We start from the raw sequence: 12,756 nt of genomic DNA on the forward strand, positions 1-12,756 counted from the left end.
ATTATTTTTTTTTAATACTTTTTATTTATTTAATATTTTCAATTACAAGAAAGAACAAGTGAACAAGTTGACAACAGACTGTCAAGAAAGTAAAACAAGAACACAAACAAAAACATGGGGGCTCCTCGAATGGTAATACTATAATTATTGTCCAGTGTCTTTACTTGTTAGTGTGTGGCATCCTCAATTGATTTGATAAAAGCAGTCCATTTCTTCCATTTCCTGTGAAAGATTGCTCCACTAGATCTGAGAGACAAAGTCATCTTTTCCATTAAACACATCTCCTTCACTCTGTCAGTCCATTGGTTATTGCTTGGAGATTCAGTTTTATACCAGCATTTTGTTATAGCTTTTTTACAGGCCATCAACATTATTTTACATAAATACCAGTCTTTTTTAATAATCACATTTTCGTTTAAAACACAAAAATAGAGGACCATCACATCATAAGAAATTGTGTATCCCAAGATCTTTCCCACAGTAATACATACAATACCCCAAAAAGTTTGAATTTTTGGGCATAACCAGAATATATGGGAGTGGTCTGCGTTCATGCTGCCGCACTGCCTTCAGCATTGTTCTTGTGATTGAGAGAATTTGCTTTTTATAAGAGGTGTAATGAAAAAACGAATCAAATTTTTCCAGCCAAATATTCTCCACTTCTTTGAGCTTGTAGATGAATGCTGTGCACGCCACATAGAACGCCGAACCTCCTCTGATATTTCTATGTTTAGTTCTTTCTCCCATTTTGTTTTAATGTATCACATCAGCCTTATTTTTATTGACAGATTTGTGCTGCAAATGTTAAATCACATATTGTTTACAGTGACTCACAGAAATGTACAGTTTACAGAAAGTGACAACTGTGAACATTGTGAGATGTTTATCATGTGTGTTAATATGTTTGCTTTCTTGCTGAGAGTTAGATGATTGACAGCACTCTCTGTCTGCACAGTGAGTATAAAGCTGCAGCTGGTTAGCTTAGCATGCACTCATCTGTCATTTTTACACTTTGGATTGGATTAAACAAACAAGGTTTATGGGAGTGAGAGCATTGATCTGCTCATCTAACCCTACAGAAAGTAAACAAATAAGCATATTTCCCACAAAGGTCAAACTATTCTTTAAACGCTAGCTGCAAACTGAGGGTGTGAAAACATGACCTTCATGTGCTCCACTGTCAGTATCACCCCTGACCCGACTCTGATTCACAAGTCTAGATGTCACTGATTGAAGGGACATTCGATCAATGGGAGCAGTTTTTCCTGGGTGTGTAGTCGTTGGCTAAATTAGGGGCATTTGTTTCTATTCTCCATCACCAAGTTGTCCATTGATACATTTCAATGGTAAAACAATGAGTACCTGTGTGACTCTTCTGTCACTGAGCAGTGAGCAGCTGTGCTGAAGCAGCTGCAGGTGGAAGTGAAACTGCTCAGATGCACAAAGCGTGCTGGTCAGTGTGCAGCCTGCTGTTCACGAGCCCTCGCCGACCACTTCAGTCAGCACCTCAAAGCCGAGAGGGTGTTCAAAGTCCTGCAGTGATCCTCCAGCTTCACCCCGAGTTCCACGACGTGCTGTCGAAAAAGGCTAAAAATGTTCAGAAACAGCTGGTAACGGTTGTTTTTTTGCAAAGTTAAAAAGGTACACCGATTTGCTAGGAACTATTTTCATCAGCGGATTAATCAACATTTTGAGTATTTATGGTGGACTCGTCTAGATGTAGCAGCTCGCTGCTCCTCCAATCAAAGCTCCCTTCATATTTATATAAACTCCAGCGCCCACGTTTAGCACAATAAAGGAACATGTTGCACAATTCAGCTCTGTGGCTCCTTCATGTGTCATATACGAGTGGAACAGCTCAGTGTATGAGGCTTTGGACGCAGACAGGTGTTTTCATGGGGTTTGTTGACAAATTACGAGCCTTATCCTTTAAAATGCACAGACACACAAATCCTGGGCTGGTTTCATTACTTCATCACAATAGTTGGAGTAAAAGTGAGTTCTCTTTGAAGAGCCTCTCAACACAGCGCGTTTTCTTCCACGTGTAATTATTCATAAAAGCTGCGGCCGCTCCCGTGTTGCAGGAGAGTTGTAATTACGCCACCCCTTGTCTTTGTTGCTGTCCCTGTCCGGGGTGTCATAATGAACATTACAGTCCCATTATCGCAGAACAGCCTCTTTTTATTGTGCTCAAACACGTTTATTTCAGAGTTAATGAGCCAGAAAGTGCCTTGCCTCCACCTTTCTGCATCTACCTGAATAACGCTCGTCTCTCTGCTCGTCCTGCCTCATTTTCTTTTCCCTGCTCGTGTCGTGTTGCATGGTGTTTCTCCCTCTCTGTCTCTCTCTCTCTCTTTGCTCTCGCTTCATCAGTTCTTCTTTTGCATCTTGTCTGTTTGGACACTTGATTAAGCTAAATTCAGACTATTTAATGATATATTGAGGATGCACCGTTGTTTACCTTCCAGAGGGGAACTAATGTGATTCATCTGATTCAAGATTGTTTGCTAATTATAACCTGTCATACAAGAACATCATTTGAATTGGTAATCTACAGTTTTTGGGGGGGTTTTTTATTTTGGCCTTTTTGCTAATGGATAGTTGCTGCAGTGTTTCTGCTCTGCATCGCCAGAAACCACCTGTCAATCAAACAGTGTTTTCATGTAGATGTTTCTCTAAGTTGGGCTCTCAACTAAAAGAGTTTGAGTACCACTTATTAGGTTTAAGTTTAGGCTTAATTGAGTTTGGTTAAGCTAAAGGAAAGTAACACAATATCGTTCTCAGGATGGTAAGTCGACGTTTAGTTCACCACTTTGGTCTAGACTGATGTAGCTCAAATGCTGGATTATCATAAAGTTTTGTCCACACAATCATGGTCCCTACAGGATAAAAAAACGGGTGATCCTCTGACATTAAGCCCGACTTTGGTGAAAATTTTCACTTATTAAGAGAAATAGCTCAACATCTGCTCGATGAATTGGCGTGTAGCGCCATCACAAGGTTGACATTTTTTGTTTTAATTGAAATATTTGATCTCCTGACCATCATCAGGTCAACCTTTCTGTTTATCACATGTTTGGGTGTAATGACATCAGTCTGCAGTCTCAGCTGTGCTTAATGTTTAATGCTAATTTGCAGATGTTAGCATGGATGCTAAGATGGTAAAAAAAAAAAAAAAACAGACCTGCTAAACATGAACATGCAAGCATTGTCAGTGTGAGCATGTGCACGTTAACATGCTAATGCTAGCATTTAGCTCGGAGTACCACTGTGCTAAGCTACTCTAAAATCGTCTCCTGAAACACCTAAGTTTCCTGATTTCCAGCTTCCTTCACAGGAGCGTTTTTCCCTCCGTCACTTTCCTGCTGCCACTTGTGGGGCATGGAGGAGGGAAGAATCTTTGGCATCCATCTCCGTTGTTTACGAGCGTCAATATAAATGAATCCTTTTTTTCATTTTCCCGGCCACTAACAGAGATCAGCAAATCATTAATAGGAAAATATGGCACACATTTGACCTGTCAAATTGTTATTAGGGCCTGATCAGAGTTGGGTTGGATGTCATATGATGTGTTTTCATCTCATTTAAGGTGTAAAAAATAACTGAAGACATGAAATATACAGCAGAAGATGTTCTGGTGACTGATGATTAATTGACTCTTTTTTCTCTCTTTAAGTATGTTTGTGCGTCAGATACATTACCATCTGTCCTTTCTTCCAACGCACTCAGGATGCAGATCGATACCACAGTCCCTCAAAACATGTCAGATCATTACAGGTGGCGTCAGAAGACACGCTGGCATTGATTGAAATGGCAGACACTCAGAAGCTGAGCTGGGAGGGCTTTCAGGCCAGCAAACACAGAGCGTAGTTGTGTCCTTGAAGGGCTCCAAGTGGTCAATTCATCACAGTTACAAGACTTTTTCCCACCTAGGGTTTCTGATATCTGCATGGCTACCACTAGGGGTTAATAATGAAACATGTTTTTTGTAATTTGGGTGAATTTTCCCCTTAAATCAGCCAGTGTGCACTAAATACAGTTATTCTTTACTGCGAGTCACTCAAATGTAAGACTGCAAGGTTGTGAGACAGGCTTACATCAGGGACCTGGCTGAAGGTAAATGTCTCCCTGTGGACTGTCTGTCTTCTTTCCAAGGTGTTTTACAGCCCTTCTCACGTCTGAGTGAGGCGCCGACAGCCGAGCAGCATCTGAGCGCAGGGGAGGAGGACCCCCATCAAAACGTTATTTGCACTTCACAGTAATTGTATGGACCCTTTTGAAATTCCACTCGTTGAGTCCTGGCGATGGCGGTAAATTAGCAGCTAACTGACACGGCTCTCAGGCGGAGTTTATATTACGTGACGCTCGGCGAAATGTTGACAGAACATCACATTTATTGGTGAGAAGTGCAGCGTTCAAGTCTTCAGATACACTCTTGAGGTGAATCCCATGTGGGAAAGGTGTTAAGTCTAATGTAAAGTGATGAATGCGACAGAAAGCTGTGGTTCACATATTTACATATCAAACACATCAGCAAGTTTCCATTCTGTCAAAGCAGCTGTCAAAACACTGCAGGAATTTTATTTACTGTCTCTAGAGCAGGGGTCACCAACCTTTTTGAAACTAAGAGCTACTCCAAGGGAACTGAGTAATGCAAAGGGCTACCACTTTGATAATACACTTCTGAAATAAGAAAGTTACAGTGTACCTTTAATTTTATATTATTATTAATGATATTCTATGTGAAGACACTGATCGCAGATGATCCATCACAAAAGTTATTCAGAATGATTAAACAAGGTAGGAAACAGATACATTTCAATATGCAATATCCAATTGTTTCATTTTCAAATAATCACTTCCACAACATTTTGCAGGAAATATTTTTCAATTTTTACTAGCCGCTAACAGTTTTAGCTTTTGTGACATGTACTGAAGTGTCTCTCCACGTTGTGCCGCTTAGCCGTCGCCACAGTCGCACCGCAAATGAGACACACACAGTTTTCTTTCATGTTAGTAAAAAAGAACTCTTCCTCCCATTCACTGTGAAAATTATAAGTTTTCTTCCTTTTTTCTGCTGTTTTTGTGGGTAGAAAACTTGTTCGTCTCCTCATTTTTGCAGCGCTCACGAGCTCATCTCAGCAAAGCTGGTTTGTCATGCGCACTAGACCGACCTCCGACCCAGACTACGTCAGAGTTCGTATATTAAACTTTTTTATGATATACATTTTTTTTAACGTTTTTATGTATTCGTTTTTAAATTTACATCACTGTAAATGTAATTCAAAAAGAAAAGCAACACAATTAAATAAAATATTAGACAGAGCTAATTCGTGATTAGTGCTATTTTTAGAACTGACTTACGGGCGACTGATGTGGATGCTGCGGGCGACCTGGTGCCCGCGGGCACCGGGTTGGTGACCCCTCCTCTAGAGAATATACGAATCTAAACATAATCAAATCGTACGCTGACTTATTCTCACTTTAATGACCAATATGTTAGAAGACAGTCACCTGTTCACTAATCCAGCTGATAGGGAGCAACATTAGCAATTACTTGGAGTTGTGATTCTGGCCGGCTGACAGTTTTAAATCTAATATTCACTCTCCTTTTTGGCTCTGTTTTGGTCTCCACCAACTCCAAGCTGCTAAATACTCCCCTGAGTTCAATCTTCCTCCTGCTGTCCTTTGACTACAGCCCAACCCTGCAAAGTGTGGGTGGTCAGTGAGGAGAATTTATGAACGGTTAATAGAAATTAAAATGTACATCCATCCATCCATCCATTATCTATACACCGCTGAATCCTCTGCAGGGTCACGGGGGAGCTGGAGCCTAAAAATGTACATATAAATATAAATAAACAGAAAACGAGGGCTGGTGCCATCTACTCTCATTCCAGAATCAACTTTATTGGCAACAGAAAGATAAAATGCACAAATGAGCAACTTCTAGATAGCTACCAAACACGCTCACAGGATCACATTGGCAGCAGCTTCCAAACAGTACACCACAAAATAATATGTATAATGTTTAAAAGGGCAATAATGAAAGCAAGAGAGACATAAAAATATATATCGATAACACAACCCAGCCGGCAGAATAAATGTTTGCATTGTACGTTTCTGCAAACTACTGAGAAGCTGAAACTTGTTTCTTTTACGTTCGGACTCAATGTTACGTTGATTTTTAATTGTATGTCGTGACAACGCTGGTTAAGGTCTGGCCAAGTTTAGGCGCAAAACGACTCGGTTAGCGTAAGAAAAGATGGAGTTTTGGCTCAAGCAGCGTCCTGCTGCGTGGCAGTCGTCCCGCTAACACCATCATCTCCATCAACCTGATGAGAAGCTCATATACATGAACAGGTAATCCGAGCTACGTCACTCTGATGCTTATTGTAGAAAAGTGGATATGATGCGTCTAAAATGTACAAATTTAACAAATCCGTATTTTGCAGAAACCTGCGATGGCGACATTCTCTCCTGGCGACTGGGCTGTTGCTTTTCCACCTCACAAACAGAAGACAACAGTCACTTTAAACACACAGGGAGCGTACACAAGTGCATGAATCTACTGATACTCGAGGCATGTACAGCACTGGTACAATCATTAAACAAAAACTGTAGCTGCTATTTGACGTTTTCCACAAACAGTGATGATTGAGAGCAAGAGCCGTGTCTGCGGCTGCCCAATTATATTCCCCCGCGTGGTCGACGGTGCTCGGAACAGCCACTGATCCTGGCAGGAAAAACCACACAGCGTATCTAAACATCACTCGTCTGTCCAGCGAGCAAAAAGCGATGGTTTGTTAAATCCACGGTTGACACGATACAGAACACAGACCAAAACATTCACTTCACTTTGCTTCAGCGTGAACACTGATGCTCGGATGGAACTTCTAGTGCTGCAGCTGAAATATATCAACTATTACACTAAATCTCTGTAACACTATATATACAGTCTTTCACACGGAAAAATACTGAGGTTTGCTATAAGGGAGGGCGGAACCGTTGTCTAAAAAGGCATATTTTATAAAGGACTTATAAGCTGCAGCTCATTTATCAACACTTAAAGTAAGTCATCAATGGAAGTTTGTGACTTTCTTACATTATCAGTTAAGCCGTTGTTACTAAATGTATTAATATGTTCATTCATTCATTCATTTTTTAAGGTTTGAGAAGCAACTTAACAGCAGTGAAAGTCTTGTTTGTGCTGCAGTGCAGTGATGTAGCAGTGCCCTGCAGGCTGTCTCAGTACACTGTGACATCACTGGTGGGTGTGGTTACAGGTGCAGCTTTAAATCATATTCTGATACCACTAGATGGCACTAAATGTTACACACTGGTCCTTTAAAGTCCACATTTTTTTGGGCATATATTATTAAACAGGTGCACAATATGACTGGGTATATGATTTGAAAGGCATTTCTAATTTCATATTAACTCAATTTTTATCTTGTTTATCAAAGAAATATGTCAATTTAAGTGATTAATAATTTAATTAATTTGAGTTATTATATCTATATTTTATATATATATTGACTTACAAAACCTAGCTGTGTTCCTCTCGTGAGAAATGTCAGAATCTGCCACAACGATAAAAGCTTCTATATAAAAAGGTAATTACTGAAAGTAAATACATTGAATGGCAATTCCTGAATCAATCAAACTGGTAATAAATAGTATTGAAAACAGGGTTTGATTTCATGAATATCTTAAATGATATTCCTCTAAACAGCAAAATAAAAAGACAAGTCAAGTTATGCAGCAGTATACGACCAAAAGGACACCTGCAACCCAGAAGCTGGTCTCACAAATGACTTATTAATCATCTGTAAAGCAGTATAAAATTATTTCATGCCTATAAATGAAGCCATTAGTGGCAATTTATAAGCCCAGAATAAGTGATGCCTTATTAGAGACAGGATGATGCTGTGGAAAGTATATCAACACATAATAAACTTCATTGTGGCACTTTTTTTTAATTCAAGTTACAAAGTGCTTTATGTCCTTTTGTGTCCCCGCTCAGTCAGTAAACACTTGTCATTCGCAGTGGAGAAGCAAACCAATCAAGAAACCTTAAAAAGCTTAACCTCCAGCCTCCAGAGCGCACTCAGCAGTCTGTCTCGGTTCCCACATTGTGCTCGATGCCGCATGCAAGTCCTTCGGAATAAAAATAGGACCTGTTTTGTCCGCGAAGGTTCAGGTGTGACTCACCATTTAATGCACCACCTGCCCTGAAAACATCATGGGGGTGGGATGGCGTACAGTTATTAAAGCTGCACAGGGTAAGGGGTTGAAAAGACTGCTGACTGTCTGAAGCTGAGGAAAATGACCCATCCTCAGTTTTAGCAGGCATCTTACAGCCAGTTAGAGTCTGAATTCCACACTTCCAGGCCAGACTCGGTGGCGTTGTTCCTTCTGCTTCCGCCATCTCTTTGGTTTCCTGGTTTTGAAAGCATCACTGTGTTGGCAAATGCATCGAGGGCAGTTTACTGACTCTCGTGCTGCAGGATTTCTGGGTATTGGAGTTCACGTTATGTCAAACAGTTGCCTCACCGGCGCCGTGCTGCCCTGTGCAGCTTTAAAGAACACAAATGAGTGTCTCATAACAGCGTCTATCTGAAGTGGGAATGGTGTTTTTGTTCACATTCATGTTGTATTGACTCATACACAGTATATTATGTCCAAGATAAGATAACAGCTATGCAATAAAAGCGTGTTTATCTGTGGATGTTTGCAGCTTTACGATGTCCGGTATCATTCTCGATGTGTTTGGTTTTGTGCCTCAAAGACTGTCATTATTCATCAGGGGCTGTAATCTGTGTTTACATCTCTAGCTGCAGCCGCCTGGTTTCGAAAAGGTCAGCAGGCACTCAGGAGACAGTATTCCCACTTAACAGACTCCATTAAATAACATTTTTAAACTCTTTAATCCTCAATCGACTCTCAGGATCTCAGGCCTCACTGAAATTCACCTTCCCGTACACGCAAGGGTCCGGGAACATCATCTTCTGATCAGACAGCAGTTCGTCCGTGACGGTGAGCTCCTCCAGCTCCGTTGTGAAGTGATCCGTGCTCTCCACCATCGACGTGTCCTTGACGGCGCTGTACGTGAGGGCCACGCTGTAGGTGGCGGGCTTGTCCGAGCCTTTCCTCCCGCAGCGGCAGATCTTGCGGAAAGCGGCGCGGAACTTCTGAGACATGGCGTTGTAGATGACCGGGTTGATGGCGCTGTTGAGGTAGATGCAGATCCGGCAGAACAGCAGGAACCAGCTGTCCAGGTAGGCCTGGTCCAGGAAGGAGTTGACCACCACCAGAGTGCGGTACGGCATCCAGAGCGTGGCGAACAGGATCACCACCACAGCCAGCATCTTGGTCACCTGCGGGGGGACAAATACGAGAACTGCTGCTGTAGTGGAGCTCCCAGAGGAGGATAAAACACATCCAACACACATCCTTCTCTTTTTGAGTTTACAGACTAGAAAGAGACAATTTTTGTAGCAGTTCTGGCTAGTTGTTCTCTCAGCTGTTAAAGGGTCAGTTCACTCAAACTACAAAAAACACACGTTTAGTCCATGAAATTGCTTGATTTGGTCAAATATAGTTTTTTTTTATTATTCATTTATTTTAGAGCTGAAACAATCAGTTCATTACTTGAACCACATAGTTTAACTTGTGAAAATATTTGTTATTTTAAAGGCCCTTCTAGGGAAATTAGCAGGTGTTATAAATGCTAAAATATTTTACATTAAGATAAGATAAAATCTTTGATTCTGAACTTACGATGTTACAGACGGCAATAATAAAAGGAGACATAGACAAAGAGCAAATAGAAAATGAAAAGGGATATAAAATGTAATACATACAAAATCTGATAATTGTGTAATTCTCTGTGTATGCTGCATCTGACCCTCTCAAACATTCAATGAAATGATTTGTCGATCAATTTTATATGCAGCAATTTTGATTATTAATTTATGGTGAAGTGGAAACTTTTCAGGCCCCCCCCCCCCCCCCCCCCCCCCCCCCCCCCCCCCCCCCTTGTGTTTAAGAGTGGTATTGCTGTCGCTGCCACTGTGGCAAAGACGATCTTTTGTTTTTCTCATAGCAACACAGGATGCACTGCATTTATTTATGCAGTGATGAACACCTCTTTGGAAATAAGAGAGGTAAAGTGAGGTTTTTATAATTTTCTATGGAGTAACAACATGGTTTCAGTACTGTTTCACTCAGACGACTAGCTGCAGCAGGGGTTGGATGCATTAGCAGAACAAGAGTCAGTTCATTCATTCATTTAATCTATAATGGGGACATGAGAGCAGATAGAAACTGTGCCAGCTGGACTGGATCAGCCTTCATCGTCCCAGGAGATGGTCCAGGGAGAGAAGGACTGCACAGTGAAAGCGAGGCTCATTGGGGACCCGTCTAAACGCTGATGGTGTCATTATTCTACAGCCATTAACTGTGCAATCAACATTTACTTCATAATGAGAAATTAAAGCAAAAAACTTGTCTATTGCCAGTTTGAATTAGTTATCATTCAGTTATTATTTTAAAAGCCAAGTCAAACCAAGAAGCTGCAGTTTCTCAGACGTGAATACTTCTGACAACTGTTCATGAAAGTAAACCAAGCATCAACGAAACATTATGTAAACTAAGACTCCGACATGATGCAAAGTAAGATGTTAAACGAACAAAATAAGCTCTTGGTTAATCCAGTTTTTTTTGTTTGTTTGTTGTTAGAAATTAAAGCCAAAATCTCCATCTCTAACCACTTATTTCCTAGAGGACAAGCCCATAGAGGTTGCAGGATTTGGGGTTTATGTAATAAATATGTAGTTAAGTGGAATGCAACAGATGCTCATCTAAAGCCAGTCAATACTGTAACACTGCAATGATCTTATTTTTTAATTAAGACAAGTGGAAAAAAGGCTAATGCACAGAGGATGCCAGCTTATTTTCTGCAGTTTAGTGGCAGTTTAGTTCATTGTTCTGCCTCACTCAAGACTCTTAATTAAGTTAGTGTGAGGTCATTTGTAGGTTAGTTATTTATTGGAAAACATAAAAGAAGCCGTCAGATCCTTCACTTAAGTTGATGTAGCGATACCACGTTGGAAATATACTCCATTACAAGTAAAAGTGCATTGAAACGGTTACTTGAGCAAACGTATTCTTGTCAAAATGTACTTAAGTATCAAAAGTAAAAATACTGAATGCAGAGAAATGCCCCTGTGAGAGTTATTATTCATTCTAGTGATGCATTCATGTGTGAGCAGCATTTTATTATTTCAGCTAGTGGAGATAATTTGCAGTATTTTTTAAACTGTTTGGTGATTTATCCTGTTATAATGATTCAGATTTTTTCATCTCATATGTTTGGTAAGAAAAATCTTAATTTGAGTGACCACAGCTGTTCAACAGATGTAGTGAAGAAAAAATTGCAATATTTCCATTTGGAATGTAGTGAAGTGAAGTATTAAGGGGCATAAATTAAAAATCCTTAAATAAAGTACAAGTGCTAAATATTTTTGTTCTTAAATAAACTTAAATTAAATTTCTAAAATTTATCGCGGAACTGACGCGGTCGCACCACCCACCTGTCTGCGGGAGGTCGCGGTGGAGCTGGAGTGACGGGAGTTTTTGCAGCTGGTTTTGTTATTGATGTTGTGGTTGTTTTGTCCGTTCTTCTTTTTGTCTTTGGGGTCGGAGGGCAGCGGGTTGAGAAAGAGGATCCTGGCGATGAGTCCGTACAGGACCGCGGAGAGCAGCAGCGGCAGCACGAAAAACACGCCGAAATCAAAGAAGTAGATGGGTAAATAGAACTTCCTGGGGACTCTGTAGCCGCAGGTGATGATGGTGATGTTGTCGTACACCAGCTCCTGGATGTCCGACAGGTAGAACCACATCACACAGTAAAGAGAAGTAAAAGCCCAAACGAACAAAATTATCTTTTTTGCTCTGGACAGGGTGCACAGAAACTGGGCTTTGATCGGGTGGCAGATGGCGATGTATCTCTCGATGGTGAACGCTGTTATGGAGCAAGAGGAGGCGTTGATTCCGAGATATTGGAAGTAGGTGATGCAGAGGCACCCATAGTGGCCAAACACCCAAGATCCAAAGATGCTGTCGGTGATGGAGGGTAAACCAGCCGCTGTCAGCACCATCAGATCGGCCACAGCCAGACTCACCAGGTAGCAGTTGGTTGGAGTCCTCATGTGTTTGGTAGTGAGCACCACCAGGATGACCATAACGTTGCCAACGATCCCCAAAGCGCAAATCACGAAAAGCAGTAAACTACTTATCACTTTGTACTGCATGCTGTAATCCATCCAGCTGCCCAGAGTGCTGTTCAGCTCTGCAGCTGTTGTGAAGTTTTCCATCTTGTTGTTTTAGCTCAAATATCCGAGAAAGACTCGAGCGCTCAGCGGATTTGTTGCTTCCTGACGCGCCAAACAGGTTTTTACGCGCGACAGCCGCGAGAGATCAATCAACTCTGCAGGTACGGAGAAGTGGACATCGATCTAAAAAAAAAGCTCAGGATTGCACCCAGCTGCGTGCTGAACACGAAACCATCAATATGTGACAAAGAGCTGTTTGGACTCTGGTGTCATAGCTGTGCGTAAAAAGCGATGCGTCGCCGTGCGCCCGTCAGAACAAACTGTGTGTCAGACAGATGGAGGTCTGGTTTTGAGCCTCGCTCTTGGCACCAGCTCTCATTACGCCTGTGAGGGGATTAGCCCATCATTACATGTTCGA

At 41.3% G+C, this 12,756-nt stretch overlaps 1 protein-coding gene across 1 annotated transcript; it reads right to left on the reverse strand.

Annotated features, from left to right (window-relative positions):
• Nucleotides 1–8,954: 8,954 nt before the first annotated feature.
• trhrb (thyrotropin-releasing hormone receptor b) lies at nt 8,955–12,380 on the reverse strand. The gene is made up of 2 exons (XM_041955739.1): nt 11,598–12,380; nt 8,955–9,380 (listed from the first exon to the last, which is right to left on the reverse strand). The coding sequence occupies exons 1-2, from the start codon at nt 12,378–12,380 to the stop codon at nt 8,955–8,957; spliced, it is 1,209 nt and encodes a 402-aa protein (XP_041811673.1).
• Between the last annotated feature and the right edge of the window lie 376 nt (nt 12,381–12,756).

Source organism: Chelmon rostratus, chromosome 16 (genome assembly GCF_017976325.1).
Source record: "Chelmon rostratus isolate fCheRos1 chromosome 16, fCheRos1.pri, whole genome shotgun sequence".
In the NCBI taxonomy this organism is placed as follows: domain Eukaryota; kingdom Metazoa; phylum Chordata; class Actinopteri; order Chaetodontiformes; family Chaetodontidae; genus Chelmon; species Chelmon rostratus.

Coding starts and splice junctions, on each gene's coding strand:
- trhrb (XM_041955739.1), bottom strand. CDS start 12,380: ATGGAAAACTTCACAACAGCTGCAGAGCTGAACAGCACTCTGGGCAGC. Junction 9,381..11,597: donor CCGCGACCTCCCGCAGACAG/GTGGGTGGTGCG, acceptor GTCCCCCCGCAG/GTGACCAAGATGCTGGCTGT.